Below are 25,180 nucleotides of genomic sequence, written 5' to 3' on the forward strand. Positions count from 1 at the left end.
TTTTTGGTAAAGGTTCTAAAATGACTTTCTGATAACCTTCCTTTTAAGTTTATTTTATTTTTTGAAACAAGAACTTGTTAGCCCAGGCTAGCCTCAAACTCTTGCTCTTCCAGCCCTCCCCCCTAGAGTGCTCGGAGCCGTGTCCTACTGTGCCTGGCTCAAATATTCACTCTTTGAATCTGTTTTTAATAATTAGCTTCATTTACATATAAATTCATAGCTATTGGAATAGACTGTATCTCTATGGAGCAAATTTTAAAAAATAAAATTGTATGCTGGGCATGGTAGCACACACCAGTAAAGCGGGCACCTAGGAGGCAGAAGCTGGAAGATGATAGGCTAGTATGGACTACCTAGCCAGACCCTGTTCCAAATAAAACCCAAATAACAAAATATATATATAAAACAAAAAAAAAATAACAATTTTAATTAGTATAGAGACTAGTATAGAGATAATAAGAAATATTTACTTGCTAGGAGGTAGTCTTAGGCTGTGAGGAGTGGAGTGCCATCTGATGTCTCATGCTGGCCCTGTGACTTCGTAATTCCATGTATCTAGTTGAGAGGATTTATCAGTTGTCCTTTGTCCCCTGATTTATGTAATACAAATTCCAATTGCCGCTGTCTTGAAGATGGACAAATGGTTGATCGGAGTTGCCTGTCACATAGTAGTGGCTCAGTCAATGCTATTTCTTTTTATATATTTATAATACATGTTTTTGAAGAAAACTTTTGTATAGGAGCACAGCTATAGTAGAAACTTCATTACACACACACACACACACACACACACACACACACACACACACACGCGGGTGAGCCTTGGTGAGGCCCATGGGTTCTCTCTGCTCACCTGATTCTCCCACCACATTCCTCGAGTTCCCGGTAACTCCACATCTCCCTAAGGCACCATGGTCCTCCCCGCCTGTGTGCTCTGTGTGGGCCATTCCCTCTAGACTGGGAGAAGTTCAGCTGACCCATCCCAAGGCCAGCTGGCCCCAGCCTCCTCTGCAGGCTGCCCTGCTAGCCTGAGATAAGTCCTTCCTCCTCTTCATCCCCTTTATCTCTCTGGGGCCTTGCAGATTTGTGTTTATTATACTTCATAGCACTTCCTTGCCTCAGAGCGAGCTTCCTGGGGTTTAGATAGAGGGCATAGCTTCCCCGTTCTTTGCATACTGAGACATTTGACCCTAACCCGGTGAACAGAGTGCTGAGCTCGGGAAGACATCACCAGAGTCCCCAAGCAGCTGAGTTGTGATTTGCCTCTGGCTTTTGTACTGCACGCCTCTGCCGTGCTAAAGAACCAGAGGGGATTCCGCTCAGGGTTGTTCCGTAGCTGCTTTTAAGTGGGAGACTTACTCCGTTCCATGCATGGCGAACTTTATACTAGATTGTGCATAGGCGATTTCAGGTTCCTAAGGTGCTTAAAATAATTATCGAATTACTAGAAATTGTGTGGTATATGTTTTCTAGAATGGGTCGTTTAGCTAGGGGAAGCGATGCCCACATTCTCTGGATGATGTACTTGTGGGACGTACGTAGAAGGTGTGGATGCTTTGCTCCATGGATAGGATGCGTGGAGTGACATCATAGCATCATCAACCTGACTCTGGCCAGGATCCGTTCCCATTAGCCAGGGACACTCCGTGCCTAGACTGCCCACGCAGAACGAAAACAACGCATGGAGTGAATTATTTTTCCGAGGCTAGACTCCATGTTATTTGCAGTTTTGTGATGGTTCTTCTTGCCAGACTGACAAAGGGAGAGGGGACAGCAGGTCAGGGACCCAGAGCTTGCATATACCTGTGAAGGCAACTTTGGTATCATAGTAGAATTATTACCTGCTTGGGGAAAAAAGGCAGACAGGATTATTTTTATTATAAGTACAACATAGCTGAAGGCTTTTGGTCCAAGTCTTAGAAAGCATTTGAGGGGGTGGTAAGAGGGCTCAGTGGTTACGCGATTGCAGAGCAAGCCTGGTGAGCTGAGTTTGATCTCTGGCATCCAGAGGAAGGAGAGACCTGACTCCATGAAGTTGTTCTTTGACTCCTCCACATGTATGACACACATGTATTACAATAGTAATGCATAAAGCTTTATAAAAAGCATTTGATTTTATCCATGATGTAAAAGGCCTAGTCTTTGTGCATTTGCTGGCAGGGAGTCTGTGTAATGTGGGGGTGCTGGCGGCCGTTTACAAGGAAGTGTGTTTTCTTTCCTCTTCATTCAGAGCCTGTGTCAGAAGCAGATAGAGACATGATAGTCGGTAGAATGGCCTGATTAGGCCACAGCATCTGAACAGACAACCCCTCCTTTACGGTGAGGAGATTGTGGTCATGCCCTGATGGAGAATAGTGAACTTAAGACAAATTAAATAATCCGTGCAGAAATGTGGTGACTCATAGAAGAGAGTGCTAAGGAGTGAGCACCTGCCTGCCTCCCTTCCTCTCTCCCTCCCTTCCTTTTTTCTTCCTTCCTTCCTTCCTTCCTTCCTTCCTTCCTTCCTTCCTCTCTTTCTTTCTTGTTCCTTCCTCTCCCCTCCTCTTCCTCTCCCCTCTTCTTTTTCCCTCCTTCTTTATTCCCTTTGCCCCCCCCCGGCCCCACCCTATGAGATGTAATGTTTATTTTTAAAATCTTATGTATGTATGTATGTATGTATGTATGTATGTATGTATGTATCTATCTATCTATCTATCTATCTATCTATCTAGTGTATGCAGGCACATGCATGTGTGCCAGGCTCTTATGAAAGTCAAAGGCCAACTTATGGGCATTAGTTCTCACTTCATATCCTGTGGGTCCTGGGCCTTAACCTCAGGGTCAGTGGCCAGAGCCTTTATCCCCTGAGCTATCTTGCCAGCTCTGTAGTATCTAATTTTCACTTGGTAGAACCAGCTGTGTGCAGAAGTTAGGCACTGAGGGCATATACAGAAATGGGCTGAGCACCTTTGTAAATTGTGGCATCTGGTATGCTTCTGCCTGCAGATGTCAGGCAGAAGTGGTGGGTACTCAGAGGCAATCACCCCTATGGTTAAGTACAGGGTCACCATCTTAATATTGATGTCTATCATATACATTCAGAGTAGGACCAGAAATGTCTGGGTTATTTTTCTGATGTTTCAACAAGGGATAAAAATCTCGTTTATAAAATATATCGCAGATTGAGTTATATATTCCTCTCATTATTAAAAAATTCAGATTGGGTCTGGGATGTAATTTAGTTGGTGAAGGACGTGCATGAATGAAGCCTTGGGATTGACCTCAGTACCACATACTCTGAGCATGGGGCCGCGCTGCGCGCCTGTTTATTATCCCAGAGGCACACCTGTAGTCTTATTGCTTGGAATTACTGAACTCATTCTTGGCTTCAGATGTCACTTGCTTCGATAATCTCTCTGAGTCTTGTAAGTGTCCGACAGACATCCTGCGTGTGTGGTTCTCATAGTGACCTCACTCTAGTGATGTTCCTGAATTATTTAAGCTTCCAGTAAACAATTGTATAATGAATGAGTGGCCACTCTGGTATACAAAACCAAGGTCTCAGGCGGTCAACATGGCTCAGGTAAGAGTGCTTATCACCCAGCCTGATGATCTGATTCTGACCCCTGGGAGAAATAGGGAACCGACTCTCACAAGTTATCCTCTGACCTCCACATGTGCACGCTGTGATGTGTGCACGCACACACACACACACACACACACACACACATAGATAAATGTAATTTAAAAAAAAATCGAAACCTCCACAAACAAAAATAAAGTCTATAAGGTCCCCAAGAGCAGAGTAGTTCTCTGTGCGTGGTGCCAAATCGGGTGAGCCACGTGGGTGACTTGTGACGCGAGGCGGGGTCAGGGCCGTTGGTAATGTTGTGTTTCTGGGAGGAAATCTGTTCTACTTCAGGGCTGTGAGAACGCACTCCTGATGTCTGAGAAAGAGAAACAGGATTGGGAGGAAGGCTTCTAGGGAGAATTTCTGTTCCTTTATACCAGAGACCTTGGTGGGGAGGGCTGGGGATGTGATAGACAAAGAGAAGCAAAGGAAGAAATGTGTTCCCAAGTACTAAGATGACTTTCCTCGCTGGCTCCTACTGCTTGCTTACTCTGTAGAAAGCAGGTAATCTCGTGGATTTTTTTTTTTCCTGGCTGGATCATTATTTTACCCAGGGAAAATAAATTATAGTTCTTTACTAACTGTTAGTGTTGATCTGCAACAACAGCCCGCCAGAAAGCTCATGATAATCATATTATCTTTTCAAAAGTATTTTCTTGGAATGTTGTTTGCTTTGGCATTACGAAGTTCCGCACTCTTAAAAATATTTTGACTTGCTGGGCAGTCGTGGTATACACCTTTAATCCCAGAGGCAGGCTTGGATCCACATGGGTTCAAGGCCAGCCTGGTCTACAAAGCGAGTCCCAGGGAAGCCAGGACTACATAAAGAGGCCTTCTCTCAAAAAACAAACAACAAACAAACAAACAAACAAACAAAACACCAAAATGAAACAAAATTCTGACTAAATGGAAAATTAAAAAAAAAAAAAAAAGAAAATGTTTTTCTCTAGTAATGCTTGTATAATAGTGTTTTTAAGAAAAGCATTCCCGCCCCCTGGGTTGCATGTATAGCTTTGGCTTCTGGGAATTCTGGTTCTGTTTTCTGAAGGAATTTGGAGCTTGCATTATTCTGGGTCAGCTACATTTTGAAAACTAGGGCAAGATAAATCCAGGGTCATTTAGAACCTTGTTAAAGTGGGTTAACAAAGATCTCATTCATTGCTTATAGAAGTAAAAAAAATCCCTTTTAATTAAAGCCCCCTGAGAGATGCAAAGTTTTCTGAGTGTGCACGTGTGCACGTGCGTGAGTGTGTGTGTGTGTGGGGGGGGGTTGGGCTTGGAGTAGGGAAACTCAGGCTTTCATCATGGAAATGAGCAATCAGGGACTGATACAACACATTAATTTGTATGTGTTTGATGAGTTGGGTCTGTGATTTAATGGTCAGAAATGTGGGGATTTAAAAAAAAAGTGTCTTTTCCATACTCTTTTTTGTATCCGCTTCTAATGCTGGTGATTGCAGTTTCTCCGAATGACGCTGTTTTTCTAAATCATTTAGGAAAATTTTGGTAAAAGTAACCCACGTGTGCTTACGTTGTACGGGACAGCTGGAGTTCAAGAGTGCCTATGCTTATGAATGGTGTATGCACTTGTTAGTGTTGCTGTGTGTACTGTAGGCCAGAGACTGATTCAGGTCTCTCTCTGGCCAGTCTCCACTTTTATTTTTTTTTCCTTTTTTTTCTTTCTTTCTTTCTTCTTCTTTTTTTTTTTTTTTGGTTTTTCAAGACAGGGTTTCTCTGTATAGCTCTGGCTGTTGTGGAACTCATTTTGTAGACCAGCCTGGCTTCGAACTCAGAAATCCACCTGCCTCTGCCTCCCGAGTGCTGGGATTAAAGGCGTGTGCCACCGCGCCTGGTTTCTTTTATTTTCTTTAATTCAAAGAATCTTATTTATTTTTTAAAGAATTTTTTACATGTATTTTGTGTGTGTGTGTCCATGTGTGCATGTGTGTATACAGCAATGATGTGTATATGGAGGTCAGAGGCCAAGCTGAGGGAGTTGGTTTTCTGCTACCATGTAGGTCCTGGGTTTCAGATGTCTTCAGGCTTGGTGGCGAGTACCTTACCCACTGGGCCATCTCCATGCCCTTCACTTAGTGTGTTTATGGTCATCTGAATGTGGTAGAAAAAAATAAATTGTGAATTGTCAGACAAATGAATAGTTTAAGCTCTCTATGTGTCTCTTTGGGGGACATAGACAAATAGTCTCTTCTGGATTTGAGCGTTTGGGATGTGTGTTGAGTGAAAACCTGAGAAGGCACTGGAAGGAATCCTACTGCACACCTCGCTGGTCCTGCATCATTTTCCCTGCCTTTACAATGCAGGCAATTGTTAGCTGGATCACGGTGCTAAATTACAAGGTGCAGGCTGCCTGTCTCAAAGGCAGAGCACAAACGGCCCTTTGCAAGTTTGAGAAGTATTCAATGTCTTTCCAAAATATTGGCTGTTAACCTTTCGTTTGGCTGAGGTGGGATTTTTTAAAAGTTTATTTATTTTTATTTTATGTGTATGAATGGTTTGCCTACATTGCATGTCTATATACCATGTGTGTGGCTGGCCTGCAGAAGCCAGAAGAAGATGTTGAATCTTTTGAACTGGAATTCTAAATGGTTGTGACCTACTATGTGGGCACTAGAGTCCTCTGGAAGAAGAGCCAGTGCTCTTAACCACTGAGTCATCTCTCTGGCCCCATGAGTAGGATTTTTCTATAGTAGGAATTAGTTTTCCTGTTTGTATATTTTATTGGCGGAACTTCCAGGAGGGATTGGTATCTTCAGACCAAGGCACTTCCAAAGTCTGGATAAATTCAAATTTAACATTGAGATGAAAACCCAGGTATGCTTTGAACAACTCATAAACCCACGGAGCTTGTATGTAGATCTAGAAAGCCAGGGAACATCAAAAGGGACACCTCTCTTGTCACTACATAAGATGGTGTTTCTCAGAGTCACATTCCCAGGTGAACAGTGCTGGACCCATTTGGCATATTATGAGGAATGGACATGAAAGGATCACACTATAGCCAAGACTAGATACCAAGCAGGAAAAATGTGAGCACGTGGCAAATGCTACGCCAATTAGCTGGATTTTGTGATAGTGCTTGGAAGATGTCCTAGTTAGGGCTTCTATTGCTGTGATGAAACATCAGGACCAAAGCAAGTTGGCATAGAAAGGATTGGTCTGGCTTATAATTCCACAGCACTGTTCATCATTGAAGGAAGTCAGGACAGGAACTCAAGCAGGGCAGGAACCTGGAGGCAGGAACTGATGTAGAGGTCACGGAGGGGTGCTGCTTACTGGCTTGCTCATCATGGCTCCCTCAACTTGCTTCCTTATAGAACCCAGGACCACCTGCCCAGGGATGGTCCCACATTCAGTTGTCTGGGCCCTCCCTCATCAATCACTAATCAGGAAAAAGCCCTATTGCCAGATCTTATGGAGGCATTTTCTCAACTGAGGCTTCCTCCTTTCAGATGACGCTAGCTTGTTTCAAGTTGACATAAAACCCGCCAGCACAGATGACTTCTTTGTCTCTGAGAAGTCTTCTTCAAGACGGAGAGAGAGTTCAGGACTGATGATGTAACACGGATCGCTCAATGAAGGTGCTTGTCATCATGCCGGAAGAGCCGAGTTTGGTTCCCAGGATCCACACTGCGGGAGGAGAAAACCAATTCTTCAAGTTGTCCTCTGACTTGCACATACGTGCGCGTGCACATGAGCACACGGACACATACACACACACACAGATGCACACACAAGTTAATAAAAATAATGATTAAATGCAAACCAAATCTGAGAGGGCGTCAGTGTGGAGTGGCTGAAAACTGTCCAGTATGATCCTGTAAAGTTAGGGGAGACTCTGAGATGGAGGCACACAACAAGCTGGAAAGCCAGGCGAGGCAGACATGCATCAGGAAGAAATGTGACAGTTTTGAGGTAAAGTCTATGGATGGAAACCACTCTAGGCCTTTTTGTTTGTTTTTGAGACAGGTTCTCAGTATATTTCCCAGGCTAGCCTAGAACACTTGGGTTTCAGTGGTGCTACTGACTCAGTCTCCCGACTGCTGAGATTGTATGCTCCCATTACCATGCCTGGGTTGGAAGCTCTTAGCTAGGGGAGTAACATAATCTGATTTATATTTTTAAAAGGTCATTGCATTTGTTGCATGGAGAGGGACCTGGAAGGATGAGGAGAGAGCGAGCCAGTTAGGATGTTTTTGGAGTGTTTTAGGGGAGGTGTCATGGTCTGGATCAGGGGATGTGTGGGGTGAATGAAAAAAAAATATATGTAGAGCTAGTTTTCTGATTCTACTTTGTGGGACCTGGGATCAAACTCAAGTTGTCAGGCTTGGCCACAAGTGCCTTTACCCACCAAGTCATCTCAGAGCTCTGCTCTACTTCTAAGTATAGGTTAATTTACTCTTAGGGTTTGATTTATTTACTTGTTTATTCACTATTTAACATTTTAAAATTAATTAATAATTAACTTGTAGACAAGATCTTCTATGTAGCCTTGACCTGTTTGGTATTCACTATAGCCCAGAGTGACTTCAAAGTTAGGACAATCCTCCTGCTCCAGTTGGTGCTAGGGTACAGGCATGAGCTGCTATGTCTAGCTCACAGCACATATTTTTGTGTATGTGTTGTGTGTAAGACGCTTAGCTGAACATGTGTGGGTTGTACATGGCACATATTTTTCTGATTTTTTTTTTTTTTTGATTACAGAAGCCCCTGAAAGCATGTAGACAGGATCAGTATAGAGGGATAAGTGCTGAGAGAGGCAAGAGTTGTACTATGGAAGAGTGAAGTTGGGGGTTACCTCACCCCAACTAAAAGTCAGGGGAGGGTTGCAATAGGAAGGATTCCTGAGTGAGGATGAGAAGAGTGTATAGGGCAGTGGCAGCAGCATAAGGAGGAACAGAGGGGAGGCTGAATGCGTTGTCATGGAAACAGATGGATGGACCAGAGTATGGAAGAGTCATGGAGGGATGAAACTCTCACTGCCTTGAAGCAACACAGAGGTGGGGCTTTTGCTAAGTCTAAAGGGAACAATTGAATGATTGGGTAGACTCTTACACATACCTAGCTTTGTAAACTCCCCCAGGCTACATTATGGGGCGTCTTCATGGGAACCAGTGTGGAGGCAGAGAGGAAGACTGCCTAAAGGATGTCATGATGATCCAGCTGAGACGTAGTGGTGGCCTGATGTGGAGGTAACAGTCATAATGGAGACAAAGGGGTATTCAACAGTTACTGAACAGGCAGGTATCAGGGCTTTTTGATGGACTGAGAAGGGAGAAGAGAGTTAGGAAGAAGGAAGTTATCCAAGACTCTCAGTTTTCTTCTTGGGCAATGGAGTGGATGATGGAACTGTTCATTGTCAACAATGCAGGGGAGGAAGGGAGTTGGTTAGAGATGACTCAGTATTGGAAATGTTGAGTTGGAGGTGACTATGGAACAACTAACTAGAACTACCCAAAGAGCAGTCAGCTAGACAGGCAGGAGGCTCAGAGAGATGGCAACCTAACTGAGGGTACTTATTGTCTTGAAGGCCATCAGAGGGAGCAACCTCTACCACTGGAGTAGATGAGATTATTTAAGAAACGAGATGGGGCCCAGGTAGACTATGACAGAGATAGGAAGAAGCCAAACGAGCCTAGAGCGGTCAGAGAAGCATGTCCTGAGAAGGCCGACACCCAGGTGAATGTGGATCTGAGGGTCACACTGGAGAAGCACCGTCCAAGAAAGGGGAGGGTGGGAAAAGAGGGTCTAATGCCTTCAGATGTCTAAGGAGTACTGAGAAGGACCCATTGCAGGCATGGGGTCTGTTACAGGTGGCCTAGCTGATCACTAAATGGAAGAGTTGTGGCTTACCAACTTAGAGAGCAGATGTACTAAGGAAGCGAAGGCAAGACAGTCCATTAAAGAAGTTTGGGAGCCGTGCTGAGCATGTAATTGGGTTGGTAGACTGCTCACTTACTGTGCATGAAGCTCCAGGTTCCCTCCCCAGCACTGCAGAAATGGGGATGCTAGGAATCCTAGCACCTATAATTCCAGCACCTCAAAGGGAAAGTCAGGGGGACCAGGAATTCCTCAGTTGCATAGCAAGTTCAATGCTATTTTGAGACTGTCTCAAAACAAACAAACCAAACCAAACCAAACCCCAAACCTAAACAAAAAAATAAAACAACAATAACAAAAACAGAAAAACCAAAGATAAATAATTTTGGGCTTGGAGAGAGAGAAGGATGGTAGCTGGGGTAGGCATGGGTTTGACATTTCAGCTGAACAATAAAGGCATGAACATGGGCTTTTAAAATCAGACACATCTGGATTTCAAGTTCTCTAAGAGAAGTGAACTCTGGGCTAGGCTGATGGAGGCTCAATGCTTCAGTGGAGAGGGAAAGAAGACCTTTATCTTCTCAGGACCCCAGTTCTCCTGTCTGTTTCCTCCCCAAACATGCATGCTTTTGGAGAATGCTGTCCTGGTTCATGGTTCTCACCGTGAGTTCTTCCCTTACTCTTGGCCTTGACCGGTTCTGGCAAGCAGTCATAGGCCCTCTAGGTGTGTGTTAGGACATCTGTGTGGATGACAGATGCGTGTTGATATACATTAGATTAATGACCTGGTGGATTATTACCACACTATCCTGGATGGCTTATCCTGTTCCCCTCTGTTGTCTCAATAATGAATTGTGTGTAAAATTGTCCAAATAGGTTTAGGGAGATATTCCCCAAAGTGAGGTCTATGAACCCATGCATCAGAATCTCCGTGAGACAGAACCCAGAAACTTGTGCTTGAACCCTAACTACCATGCTGGTTTTCTGGAGTGAGAATCCCTGTTTGAAATCACAGGCAGTCCAGGGCAGCCTGGGACTTTGGACCTCTGAAGTCAGCTCAGTCATGCTGGGATTGGGTCTCAGGAGGAGTTCAGGCTCGCTCACTTTGGCTTTCACAGGAGTTGGTTTCAGTTTTATTTGATGATAAGATGTAGATAAGAAGCCTTAGTAAAGGGTTTTACATCTGTATCAAAAAATATAGTAATATTTATTCTAACAGTTATTCTGTTGATATTTATTGAGCGGCCCAGGATTGTCAGACGTTGGGCGTTGTGTCTGTGTTGTAGGCTCAGCTGCTCACTCAGACAGCCAGGAGCGATATTCCAGGGAGGGCGGAAAGGGCTTAGAGTAAAATCAAGGCTGTTTACACAAGGGTGTGGCTCACTTCTGTGTCAGCACAAACTTTCGGGTGTCACCTATAAAGGCTCAATGTAGAAATCACAGGCTGTTTAATTTCCTGTCAAACTAGGCGCTCACACCTCTGTATCCGTTGTGGAAATAGCAACACGGCCCCTCTCTCCTTCTCTCTCTCCCCGGCCATTTAACTGTTCCTGTAACAAACTATTTAAATACCTATAGCATGAAAAACTCTGTGCCATCCAGGTGAAATGGGAAACCACTGTGCAGGAGGGATGATTCCTTGGTTAAGAGTGCCGGCTCTTCCAGAAGCTATGTGCAACCTCACAGTTATCTGTCCCTTCAGTTCCAGGAGCTCTGATGCCCACTTCTGGCTTCTGGGACACGAGGCATGCCCATGATACACAGAGATACAGGTGCGCAAAAGACCAGAATACAAAAATAAAAAGCAGAAAACTCCCAAACTAAACCAGGAAGCAAAATCAGACATGGCCATAGACATTAGCCCTGTAGCTAGTGAGGAGATGCAAGTGTCTAGTCAGATAACTCCAGGACTTAAAACTTTATTAAGATATAATATGCCATAGTATTCGTGGGCTATAGGAGCACTCACGTGGCATACCCCAGGCCCTGGGTTGGCTCCCCAGCATTGCAGAAAAGGTTAAAGATAGCTAGTGTGGCTTGAATGCCTCTAATCCCAGAACTGGGGAGACAGGCAGACAGGTCTGTAGGACAGTTCAAGGCCAGCCTGGTCTGCATAAGAAGTTCCAGGCCAGTCAGAACTATACAGTGAGACCCTGGTCTCACTACCTCAAACAAAAGAAAAGACTTAAAAATAAAAATTGACATATAATTTAAGTTACTTGTTTGAAATAATGAGCTAGATATTCTTAGAGTTGGGCAGACCATCATCACTTCAGGTTTTAGACCTTATTCGGTGCCCTGGAAAGCATACCATTGGTTTTAGCTACCGTACCCCCATCACTGTATCCCTCAGAGACTTCCTATTTGGGCATGTCATATAAGTGAATCGTACAATTTGTGATATTCTCACGACTGGTTTCTTTCACTAAGCATTCGGTTTTCCATATAACCACTAATGTTTCCTTGCATAGACTAGGCATTGTTCACACCAGGAACTGATAAACAGCTCTGCAAAGGGCTAGATGTTAATATTTTAATCTTTAAGTACAACAAAGTCTCTGATAACTATCTGAGGTGTTGCTTTAAGCATAAAAGCAGCTTCAGGCAACTCGGGAAAATATGAGTGTGTCTGTGATCAAATAAAACTTTATTTATAAAGCTAGACCACAGATCCTATAAGGCCAATTTATTGTAATTTTCTGACTCTAATCTAGGTCAGTACAGTAAAGCCTCGTAATGACTGAAGTAGGTATTATTGCCCCATGTTACTGATGGGAAGACATCTGGAGACTTGTGCATGCCTCTGTCTCCCCAAGTGCACACCTATGGGATTATAACAGATATAGGGTTACATAGAAGTGATGTGACTCTAAAACTGGTGATTTAGCCTCAACGATGATTATAGATTGAGGTGAGCTGTAACTTGTGAGCAAATGTGAAATGCCCCCTGACTCTCTGACAGGAAATAAAAACTTGGCTGCCTTTGCTTTCCTCCAAGATAGAGCCATGGGGCCAAGATCTGAATATGACTAGTCTTAGAGATGCGGTCAGGAGCTAGGACTGCCTTAAGGCTTGTTAAGGGTCCAGAAGACTAGAAGCCAGAAGTGTCTGGACTGAGGGGTATGATGTCTCAGCTCTCCTAACCCTACCTCCTAAGGGTAAAAGCCAAGTGTGGTTATGAATTCCTGGCCGGAGTGGAGAACAGCATGGAGAGTCACTGAGCAGACCTGTCTGACCATAGCAACATCCTGCTGGAGCTCATGGGGCACGGAACAGGCCAGCTGGAGAGCTGAGGGATAGTGTAAAGAAAGAGGTAGCTACCGGGATCTGGAAGGAGGCAAATGTGGCTGGACCTGAGGCTGGTGGAGGCTGGAGGATACCATATCCTGAGTTGCCATTGGAGACAAAGTCTGAGGTAGTCCTGCATGCTGGGCTCCACAGGCTGGGGCTGCTTTTCTAAGGGGATGAATTCGATTCTGTGGGGGATGGTGTGAAGCAGGCGTTTGAGGTGGAGATGTGGCTGTGCAGGCGGCCCATGGGAGTTCTGTTTGTCAGCGTTAGTTACTTCTGGGACTCGCCTTACTGGGTGAGTAAGGCAGGTCTCAGCCCCAGAAAGTGTCCGTTTGCCTTTCTCAGTTACTTGCATAGAGCTGGTTGCAAGAAAATGTGTAATTTTTCCACTTTGTAGTTAAGCAACAGGCCTTTCCCCTCTTTATCCTTCCAAGGCTTTAGAGTTTTCTTCTCTGGGTTATATGTGCTGTGCTTTGATTTCCCTCAACTTGCTTCTTTATTTACTCCTGTTTGTTTCTATCTCCATGAGAAACAGCAGGCAAGGCAGACTTGGCCGGTTAATGCCCTCTGCGTTGGATAACAGGTTATGATTCTTTTGGGTGTCTGTTGGAACACATGGCTGAAATGTGTTGTTCAAACCTGATTATCCTTACCGTGAGAGGCCCAGCTAAGGATAAGCTGGGGATATTATTTTAAAGTGTCCCAACTGGGCCCCATTAACCTATGCCTCTGCCTTCATGAGAAATACATACTTGCTCTCTGCCATGATTATTGGCTCAGAGCTCCTAAGGCCCTCGCAATAGCCTAAGGATATCAGGGGCATTTGTGCTCCACTGTTTGTTTTGTTTTTTTGTTTTTTTGCCCTGTTTCTGGTACAGAGCTCTCAAAACCCGTGGAATTTCCTGGATAACAGGATTCATTTTTTTTTAATTGTGTGTGTGTCTGTGTGTGTGCACACCCACATGTACAAAGATCAGAAAATAACTTGTTCCAGTTCGTTCTCTCCTTCTACCATATGAGACCCAAGGGTCCAACTCAGGTCATCAGACTTGGTGGTAGCTTGAGGAACCATCACTCTAGCCTGCATCTTTTGTTTTAATGAAGTGATTTTTGATAGACTCAAGTTGGTTATGGGGGGGGGGGTAGATTGTGTTATCACTTTATGCCCATGTCATGAAGTCACCAGTTGCCATAAACATTCTTGGGGAGGTTTGGAGCTCTTTTGGCCTGGACATCCATCTGGACACTGGAAGGCAGCACACTCCAGGGCTTATTTAAAAAAAGAAAAAAAGAAAAGAAAAGAAAAAGAATGAGGAAACGCACAGGGTTGGTATAAATTGACAAAAAGATCCTTATACAATGACAAGACTGCTTCTTGATCGTAATAGTGACTGTCTGTCACTCAGCAAATGCTTTGAGCATATTTTCAACATGTGGAGCTCTGGAAAGGGAAACACAAACACAGGGAAGTTTATTTAACCTTATAGGTTTTACCCAGAGCAGGAGAGAAACTGAAGCTTAAGGTTTGTAACTCCAGTAAACAGGCAACAGGAGATAATTTGAATACCTAGAAACAGTGTTAGGCTTTATCCTTTAAAATGCACACACACATAAACATAAAATCATAATTAGCACACTGTTCCAGAACTTGGGTTTTTTAAAGATTTATTTATTATTACATATAAGTACACTGTAGCTGTCTTCAGACGCACCCGGAAGAAAGCGTCAGGTCTCATTATGGGTGGCTGTGAGCCACCATGTGGTTGCTGGGATTTGAACTCAGGACCTTCAGAAAAGCAGTCAGTGCTCTTACCCACTGAGCCATCTTGCCAGCCCCATAAGTTGTTTTTTAAATGTATATTTATATTGTAAAATTATATTTTATTTATTTTTTGAAACAGAATCTCATGTATTCTAGGCTGGCCTTAAACTCCATAGGTAGCTGAGGATACCCCTGAACTTCTGATTATCTTGCTTTCCTCCCCAGTGCTGGGATTTTCAGTGTGCAGTACCACATCTACTTTATGTGGTGCTGGGGCTTTGAGCATCCTAGAGAAGCATTGAACCAGCCACAGCCTCAGACCAATTTGTTCTCTTTCCCTGAGGCAAACATCTTCAGTGCTATTCTTTCTGTTGGAGATATATACATACATACATATATATATATATATATATATATATATATATATATGTATATATATATATATACATACATACATATATATGTGTGTGTGTGTGTGTATGTCTTTTGTCTTTCTGTTGTTGGTTATATATGTCTTCTGTCTTTCTGTTGGGTATATATCTCTTCTGTCCTTTATGTATTTGGAAAGTTAAAATTTGAAAGTTTTTCTTACAATGTAGCAGCTAGCCTTTTACTTTGAGGACTGTGACTTTGCTACTTTGTCAACTTGAGCTGTCACCCTGACACAGCCCAGAGTTACAGTAGGGTGTCTCAGTTGCTGATTTGCCCAGATCAGACTGGTCTGTGAGCAGTTTTGTGGGGGCATTTTCCTGATTGTAGATTGACGTAGGAGGACCCAGCCCACTGTGGACAGAACCATGCCTAGACGGGGAATCTCAGCTTGTATAAGAAAGCTAAGCCGAGCAGACACCAAGAGAAAGCCAAGAAGCAGCCACCTTCTGTAGTTTTTAATCTTTGCTCTTGCCTTAAGTTCCTGCCTTGACCTTGTCAGGGATAGACTATGACCTGGAAATATAAGATGAAATAAGATATGTTGCTTTTGGTCATAGTGTTTATCACTGTTACAGAAGACAAAAATTAAACTAGCACAGTGCCTAAATCTTTGCCTTTTTAATTATCAGTGTAAGAAAATGAAGCTACCTCATCTTCATTAATTGAATCAACACTCATGAACTGCGTGAATACTGACTGAGTACTTCCTGCCTACTCAGTGCTCCTTTAGGAGCTGGGAACTCAGTAAACAGCTCAGCTGAGCCCTTCCCTATGAAGTTCCTGTTGCTTTCATGTTAGTCTAGAGAGCCCTGAGCAAGAGTCGCTGTTATCACCGAGCAAAAAAGAGAACTTTGGCCAAGCATGGTGGCAGCCTTTAATCCCAGCATCAGAGACAGAGGCAGGTGGATCTCTCTAAGTTCAAGGCCAGCCTCTACCTAGTGAAGTCCAGGACAGCCACGACTTTATAACAGAAAGACCCTGTCTCAAAAGCAGGTGGGATTTTTGAAGAGTAAAGTTAATTTTTAATTTTTACATTTCTGATTTCCACTTAGGTTGTTTTGAAACACTTGTGATTTCAGATTGTACTGGCTGGGTTTGTGTGTCAACATGACACAAGCCAGTGTCATCAGAGAAAGGAGACTTAGTTGAGGAAATGTCTCCATGAGATCCAGCTTTAAGACATTTTCTTAATTAGTGATCAGTGGGGGAGGGCCCAGCCCATTGCAGGTGGTGGCATCCCTGGACTGATGGTCCTGGATTCTATAAGAAAGCAGGCTGCACAAGCCATGAGGAGCAAGCCAGTGAGCAGCACTCCATGGCCTCTGCATCAGCTCCTGCCTCCAGGTTCCAGGCCTGCTTGAGTTCCTGTCCTGACTTCCTTTGCTGCTGAATTGTGATATAGAAACAAAAACCAAATAAGCCCTTTCCTCCCTAACTTGGTTTTGGCCACGGTGTTTCATCACAGCAATAGAAACCCTGACTGAGACATAGATCTTAGCAAAAAGAAAAAATAAAACTTATTTTTTAACTCTGTGTGTGTGTGTCTGTGTGTGTGTGTGTCTGTGTCTGTGTGCGTGTGTCTGTGTAAATGATTTCAGGTGCCTATGGAGGCCAGAGGTGTTGGATCTCCTGGCAGCTAGAGTTTCAGGAAGTTGTGAACAATTCATTGTAGATGTTGGGAACCAAACTCAGGCCCTCTACAAGAGTAGTCTTGAAGAATACTGCTAATGCCCCCCCTCCACGCACATGCATGTGTACATATACACTCACACATATCCCAGCCCACAACACGCATGTGCGTGTATAAAAGAAGTAGCTTAGAGAAACATTACTAGTGGAGAATGTTAGCCTAGGAACTTATAATTTATTCAGTAAGGAATTTCGAAATGATGGACAGATTTTAATGAGGGAATGAAAGATCCAAGTCCTGAGTGTGGGGCTGGATGCGGTAGTCCTTTCAGTTGAGTTGATCGATTGCTCCAGGAGATGTGGCACTTTTGTCCTCATGGCTCTTGGCTGAAGAGGACACTTGTGTGGTGCCTTGACCTTGTGGCACTGCTTTTGAACCTACTGTGAAGAGGACTTTCCATGTTAGCCTCTCAGGTGAACTTATGCAAGACATTGGGACTTTTCTGAGACCCAGGAGCCATGGTAGCTCCGTAATGAGCTAATTTGTAAGGAACTTTAAATCTATACCCTGAAGTTTTTCCTAATTTGTTTTCAGTTCAATTCCCTCCCAGCTAAGTGGATGCTGTTGCCAGCCCTCACAAGGCTGACTGAATTGGAGCAAACCGTGGGGTGACGTGTATTTTCATGGTAATGCTACCAAGAGAAAAATCTTTGCCTCCCTTCTCATCCAGCCAAGTAGTTTTGAAGAATAATGATGGAGGCTTACATTAATGTTGACGTGGGTCACATATGTCCCTTATTTGTCTCCAAAATCAAGTTCCATTTTCTTAGCATTTTCCACAGAAACTCACCATTGTATTACGTCATTCTAGTAGTCCTTTTCATTTCTTCTCCCTTCCCCCACCACTGCCATCTGCTGTTTAAAAGGTCCTATTCTCTAACCTAAGAAGGTTTTTATTAAGTTGCGGTAAGCACGTGGCTCTTAATTATTGGTTCCCCCCATGGGTCAGCCTTTAAAAGAACAAAAGGTTGCTAAGTCTCCTGGCTCAGGGTGAGCCCTTGGCTCTAGTTCCTACAGAATTAGCTGTACTACTGAGGGCAAGACAGGATGAAAACTTGTGAGATCTGGGGTAAGGGATCGGTGGCATGGAGCATCTGCAGAGGTGTTTTGTGTACCTGTGATGGCTTTGAGTAAAGGGTCCTTGTGTTTAAAGGGCTCTGACTTCCCTGTTGAAGAGAGTTCTCTTGTTTGGACAGTAAGTTTTACAAAGCCTCAGAGGATGTTCCAAGCCCCTTTTTTTTCTGGAGGTTCCTTTGTGCATTGCTTCTCTGTGGGGTGGGGGGTGCCCCTGTGGGGTGGCGCTGACTGCTCCTTTTTCTACCAGTCCCCCCTCCCCCTCCATTTCTGTGGCATTGAAACAAATCAGGCCAGCGATAACCAGGTTTCTTTGTAACAGTTTGACTGTTTTTAATTCACGTTTGTGCTTCTGGGTCAGGGGTTATTCCTTGCTGAACCTTCGATTAGACAAGCTGCTCTGATTTCAACCATCTAATGAAAACCCCGATTTTGGTGTCTGTTTTCCCACCCTGGGAAAGCTCAGAGACCCCAGGGTACTCAGCCTCAAGACTTGTTTTGTCTACTGTTAAGTGAACATGAAATAAAAGCTCCTCTTTTCAGAATGGAGATCAAATGACTGAGATTTACAGATGAACCCAGGGCACTAAAACTCCGGAGGCTGGGGATGCACTTGCTGAACCTGGTTCTGTGCCATGATCCTCCATCAGGGTTATTTAATGTGCATCCCCTTCTTTCTCCACCCCTGCACCTTCCCCCGGAGTTAGGCAGCATCTTTCTGGATGTAGTAATGTTCTTGCGTGGTGACTCCTTTTCCGTATGTTATCTCCTGAATAGCAGACTCTCTGTTGGTCCCTTGGGGGATAAACAAGAAGGTTGATATTTGTTGTTATTGTTGTTATTTTTTTTTAATTTTATTTTGAACTTTTATTTTATAGTTATGGAGGACAGATCTCTTCTTGCTTGGGAAGTGTACATTGTGTGCATGTAATTTGATCTTGGAATAATTAAAACTTTGTTTTCTAGTATTTTTCCCTCTGTTGAGAAATGACCTCTCGGTGCGTTTTGCAGCACTTGTTTAAAGTTATTTATCATCTACTAACTGGAGAGAGAAAGTGCTGAGAGCGCATTGTTGAGATCCCAGGAGACTTGGTTAAGGGGACTGTGGCCCTTGTAACTTTTCTGTAAAATAAAATTAAAATAAGAAGCATGAATTCACAAACCCCTGAAGAATCCAGTTGGCTTGTCGGAACCCAGTTTAGTTTAATAATCGCTGACCACCCAATGAGGTGTCAGTCATTGTACCGTTGCTGACGTAAACTTGTAAGAAGAAGAAGATGGATTTGATGAAAAAAAGCAATACAGTAAAGCTAAGACTAGCCGTAGTCAGTCACGGCACTTGTAGCTTTTTTTTTTCTCCCCCACCCCCCAACTTGTAGCTTTTTTTATGTTGCTTTAACTGGGGGTTATCAATTTAAAACATTTTAAGGTCCTAAGTTTGGTGTCACACTTGTAAGAATATATATTACGGTTGCCCCAGGGGAGGTGACTTAGCCCAGGGTTGTGTAATGGAGATAGTAAAAAATAGAGATATCTAGAATGTTTTGTGCATGCATGTTCATATGTGTTTATGTATGTGTGGTTGTTGCTATTAAGGCAGAGTCTTTTACTGGCTTCCAGTTAGCGTCAGGGAGTCCACCTGTCCCTGTCTCTTCATCTCTAGGCTTGAGAGCATGGAGCACCATGCCTGCCTTTTCTTGGTAAATTCTGGGAACCAAAGTCGGGATCCTTACACTTGCAAGGCAAACACCTTACTGACTCAGCTCTCTTCCCGGTCCCAGAGGAGGTTTTAAAGCTGGACCTGAGAGGATTTCCCAAGGTATTAGGTAGGAATTGAGTGATAAAGAGGCGAGACAGCCATCAGAATAGGAAGAAAACAGGAGTGTGGGTCCTGAGAGTGGGAGGTAGTCATTCTCTGAATTGGATGCTGCTAGGTGATCTGGGGGGATACAGGCTGAGTATGAACTGTTGGTTTTAGTGAGAGGGAACACTGAGATCCTTGCCTCATGGTGACTCGACAAAGAATAGTCTCAGTTCAATGGTGAGGACTAGACTGGTGTGGGGCCACTTCACACTGAGAAAGGAGAGGACCTGGGGACAGCAGACCAATGAAGCAGGGTTGACCAGAAGTGGGTGCTAAGGGAAGTTAGTTCTTATTTCCAGAGGGAGAATTAGCGGTGTGTTTATCCCGATGGGAATGGCTCGAGACTTGGGGGAGAAGATGATAGGGAATAGAAGAGAGGGAAATTGTCCTCCACGAGGGAACGGAGATAGGAACTGGTGAGCGAGAGGAGGGATGACAATGGTCTGAGCAAGGCTGGTTGATGTGCTCCTCTAGGTCAGAGTAGAGTGCTCTGTGGCTTGCTGGATGTCTTGGAAAGAGGGAGCCCATGGGCTGGGGCTGTAGCATGAAGTCCTCCGTTAAATCCCCAGCACTGTGTAAACCAGAGGCCCGTGGGGAGCATGCCTACAATCCCAGCACTCGGGAGGCAGAGGTAGGAGATTAGGAGTCAAGCATTATTTCCAGTTTACACAGTGAATTTTAGGCTGGTCTGGGCTCCTTGAGATATCATCGCACAAAAAAACCCAAACAAAAGCACCCTGCCCTCCCTCCCCCAGTAAACAAAACAAAACAACCCAGCAGTGTTCTATCTAGCTCAATTTCTGTTGCTGCAATAAAATATTCTGGCAAAAACAAGCAACTTAGAGAAGAAAGGGTTTATTTGGCCTATTTGTTCATTAGTTGATTAAGTCTGGAGTTCAAGCAGTTAGTCACCCCACATCCAGAGTCAACCACAAAGAGAGTAAATGGATCCTTGCTTGCTTCTAACTTTCTCCTGTGTCATGTGGTTCAGATTCCCCTTCATCAGGAATGTTGCCGCCCAGAGTGGGCTGGGTCTTCCTGCATCAGTGTAATGCCTCACGAACATGCTAACCTGATGTAGACGGTTCCTCGTTAAGATTCCCTCCCACAAGTGATTCTAGATTGTGTTAAGCTTCGAGTTAACACGAACCAACACAAACAACAACAAAGACAGGGCTTAGCAGAGAAGAAGAGTTGGGGAAGAGACATTGGTGTTTGAAGAAGGAACTATGAAATTGCCATGCATCTGTTCATGAGTGGGAGAGAAGTACCCATTGTCACTCTTGGGCAGCATTGAGGGTACCAATGGGTGCTGGTGGCACTGATCATCACTGGGGGTGGGGGGGGAGTGTCTTAGTTACTTTTCTATTGCTATGACCAAACATGGCGACCAAATGAGCCTCTGGGCAGAGGCGGAAATGGACGCCCTGGCTCCTGTTTATACCGGTCCATCAGGTGAAGAATGGAAGAATTGAAGCTCAGTGTTTGTGTGCTCAGCCCATAGAATGGAAGGTTTCTGCTTGATGCTGAGGGGATGGGATGCTAAAGGAAGCTCAACAGGGTCACCTGCCCATAAGGAAGGAGAGGTAGATTCTAGTGCCCACTCTGTCCCCAGTTCCAACTCCTGCCTGCTCAATGAGAGCATGGCTGTGTTTGCTATGTGCCAGTCTGTGCCAGGCATACTAGATGAATTATTTGCCTCTCAAATCAACCTCCAGAGATGACTGCTTATCACTGCCTTGTTGCTGCCCAAGGTTGCATAGCCACTCAGTCATAGGGACAAGATTTGAACCTAGGTCTCTATGGTTTACTCAATATTGGGGCATTTTACGTGATAAATTTCTTGATACAGTGTCAATGCTGAACTGTAGGGACCTCAGTGAGCCTTTTTAAAACATCCTCAGATGCCCCAGAGTGATTCAGAGCTGGGGGCTAGGGGTGCTTCTCAGTCTTAACAGTCTGTTGAACAGTGCAAAGCTGTGAAAGATCTCAATTCTTTTGTTAATGAACAGCATCGAAAGCCATCCTTCCAGGTCAGTTGCACTGTGACTTGAAGAAAAATTGTATCACATTATTGACCGCTTCTGAAACAGTCTTTGGTTGAACATCTGAACTTTAGTCTGAATCTGACTGAGTCTGTGGACACACGTCCTGGGTGATGGGGTTTTAGGTGCTTCCATGAGTTCAGGACTCTACAGCTTCTCATGTTGTGACCACTGTTGTCTCTTCTTCCCTAGCTGAGCAGGAGGACACTCAGAAGAAAACCTTCACCTGCTGGATAAACTCACAGTTGGCAAAGGTGAGGTGACATCACGCTGTGAAAGTTGTTGCTTCCTCAGTCCCAAAGCTCTCACCTCAGGGTGGTCAATGCCTGGATTTCCAGCACCTGGGTGCTGGAGGCAGGAGGGTCAGGGGTTCAAGGCCAGCCTTGGCTGTATACTGAGTTCAAGGCCAGCTTGGGCTCTGTGATAACCCTGTTGATAACAGATAAACACCAGCGCAAAATGGGACATTGTGATGACCCAGGGAAGGTCATGAATGTCTTTTTATAAGAGAGTGCTCTCACATTGATGCCCTGGTATATCTGTCACTTTTTCCTGGAACAAGAAAAAGGCACCTGAGAAGGAGCTGGACAATCCTGTAAAAATATTTAGAGTGATAACACTTCTTTCATCAAATGACATAATAACAGCATGATGTTTGTATTGAGTGACGGGTGCCAGGCACCACCCTAAACTTGCTCCGTGTGACGACGAGGAATGCCTATGGCACCTATTGTTTTAAAATCATAGCCTCCAGAACAGCACACTCTTAGAGCACTGTTTATTTTGAGGTGAGGTTTTTTTTTACTTTTCTCTCTCTCTTTTAACCAGGCAGGTTTTGAACTCCCAGATCTAAGCGATTCTCCTGCCTTAGTTTCCAAGTAGCTGTGACTATAGAAGGGCGCACTACTGCCTGGCTTACATGTTCTTTCTGTTCTTTTGCTGGGCATTGAGTTCAAGGCTCCCGTGCTAGGCAGTTGTCTTGCCATTGAGCTATATCCTTGAATTCCCTATGACTATTTTCTTTAAAAAATTTTATTTACTTGTATGCACACTCACCCATGCGTACAGGTGCCCATGGAGCCCAGAAAAGGTCCTCAGATGCCCTGGAGATGCAATGTTTGAGCAGCCAAACATTAGTGCCGAGACCTGAACGTGGATCTTCTTCAGGAGCCATACCTGCTCTTAAGCACTAAGCTATCTCTCCAGCCACACTTCCTTTCTTGGTTTGAGACAAGGTCTTACTATAAGACTCTGATTGGCCTGGATGTTACTGTGTAGACTCAATAGGCCTCGCCATTCTTTTGCCTCTGCCTTCTAGTGCTAGGATTTCAGGTTCGTTTCACTTTACCAGCCTTCCTCATGATTCGAAAGGATTTTACAGTATTGCTATGTGAGAGAAAGTATGATTTCTATAGAGAATGCCTGTGACTTACCCCTGGTCAAACATGTGATAGGGGACAGTGCTGGGCCACAAACTCAGTCTGGACCGAGGGACCTCAATCCAAATGGCACTCCATCCTCTGTCTCGGTGACGCTGAGAACCTCAGGCAACCTGGATGTCTGATTAATGATTCTTACCCTCTGTCCTCCTCTCTGCCCGTTCCACACAATGGATGTCATTCTGACCAAAGGGAGACACATCTTCAGTCATGCAGCCTGCTCTCCCACGGGGTCACTATGGCCTGATTCCGAGTGTCTCTGACTGTACTCTCTATGCACAAGGCTTAGGGCCATGCAAGCTCTAGTCAGAAAGAGCATTGTGTAACTGGGAATAAGCCAGGAGATAAAGCAGGTTCACAGTCTGTCTTGCCAGGCTTTGGAATGTAACTCGTGAGGACTGTATCATTCTCTTAAGATAACACCCGCTGAATCTTAGCTGTTTTTGAAGACATAAAGTTCACATAGGAGCTGCTTAATGGTATTTTTGAACCCTTGGCAAATGACTGTTCTTCTCTTCTTTGGCAGCACACAGCTCCCTCAGTTGTATCTGACTTATTCGCAGACATTAAGAAGGGGCATGTCCTCCTGGACTTGTTGGAAGTCCTCTCCGGACAGCAGTTGGTAAGATTGTCAAATGGTAACAAGATACTTGGTTGGTTTTGTTTTGTTTTGTTTTTTTTTAAATGTACTTCCTGTTTCTGAGTATTGCATGTGCTTGAATTTGTAGCCTCGGGATAAAGGATCTAATACATTCCAGTGCAGAATCAACATAGAACATGCCCTGACATTCCTGAAAAACAGATCTGTACGTATGAATCACACCTGCAGATTCACAGGAGGGACGGGCTCGGTGGGAGGCTGGCTCCCCTTAACCTGTGTTTCTCTGTTTGCAGATCAAGCTAATAAATATCCATGTTGCTGACATTGTAGAAGGAAACCCGTCCATTATCCTTGGCCTGATCTGGACCATCATCCTGCACTTTCATGTAAGTGTTTTGGTGATAGGAATATTACTAGTCTGGTGTACAAGAAACAGTGTGACCTGCGGGTCATTCAGTCCCAGCTGCTTCTGTAAGCAGGACTTGGAATCTCCAACAGGTAGAGAACATATGGCAAAGACTGCTTTTCCAATATGTGTGTGTAATTAACATATATATATATATGTTATATAGTTATATATACACACATATTTGTATATACACATACATATTTATGTACATATAATTTTTATTTGTTTTAAAGACAGGATTTCATTATGTAGTCCTGGCTAGCCTGGAACTCTCTATGTAGATCAGGCTGCCCAAATGCACAGAAATCACCTACTTTCTTCTCCCAAGTGCTGAGATTGAAGATAGAGAAGGGGAAGCTTTGAATAGACAGGCCTGTGGTTTTTCACAGCAGTTCCTCTGAGCCCTCTCCTTCCCTCCTGAGTTTTGGGTGTGGTTGGAGTCCTTAGAAGGTGGCCTACTCTGCTTCACTGTTCGGGAACACCTTGGTTCTTCTTCATTTGTCTCCACTCTGTTCTTTTGGCACTGTGGACTGACCCAGTGCCTCCCTGATACAAAGACTGATGCATCTGACCCCTTAAAGGAAGACAAACAGCCTGGTATGGTGGCTCGCTCCTGTAATCTCAGCTTTGGAAGGCTGCAGCAGGAAAGTTGTAGGAAGGTTGCTGGGAGCTCAAGGTTCGCCTGAGCTTCCAAGTGAGTTTCAGGTCAGACTGGATTACAGAGTAAGACCTTGTTTGTCTTAGGGTTTTGTTGCTGTGAAGAGACACCATGACCAAGGCAATTCTTATAAGGACAAAATTTAATTGGGGCTGGGTTACAGTTTCAGAGGTTCAGCCCGTTATCATCAAGGTAGGGACCATAGTAATATGTAGGCAGACACGGTGCTGGAGGAGCTGAGAGTTTTACATCTTGATCCATAGGTAGCACAGAAGGGGACGGACTTCTGCAGGCAGCCAGAAGGAGGCTGTCTTCCATACTGGGCAGAGCTTGAGCATAGGACCTCAAAGCCCACCCACACCGTGGCACACTGCCTGTAACAAGGCCACACCTCCTCGAAAAAGGCCACGCCTCCTAATAGTGCTACTCCGAGTGGGCCAAGCATTCAAACCACCCCACTCTCACAG

At 44.3% G+C, this 25,180-nt stretch overlaps 1 protein-coding gene across 10 annotated transcripts in view; it reads left to right on the plus strand.

Moving 5' to 3' along the window:
- The window catches only part of Syne2 (spectrin repeat containing nuclear envelope protein 2), a 301,122-nt gene that overhangs the window by 38,766 nt on the left and 237,176 nt on the right, over positions 1-25,180 (plus strand). For all 10 annotated transcript variants that reach the window (XM_085830464.1, XM_085830470.1, XM_085830468.1 and 7 more), the window contains exons 3-6: positions 21,799-21,860; positions 23,572-23,667; positions 23,774-23,851; positions 23,940-24,032. In XM_085830464.1, coding sequence (XP_085686590.1) covers positions 21,799-21,860; positions 23,572-23,667; positions 23,774-23,851; positions 23,940-24,032 — 329 coding nt within the window. The remainder of the gene's footprint in view (positions 1-21,798; positions 21,861-23,571; positions 23,668-23,773; positions 23,852-23,939; positions 24,033-25,180) is intronic.

This window comes from Mus caroli, unplaced genomic scaffold (genome assembly GCF_978045245.1).
Source record: "Mus caroli unplaced genomic scaffold, Mus_caroli_1 scaffold_14, whole genome shotgun sequence".
In the NCBI taxonomy this organism is placed as follows: Eukaryota; Metazoa; Chordata; class Mammalia; order Rodentia; family Muridae; genus Mus; species Mus caroli.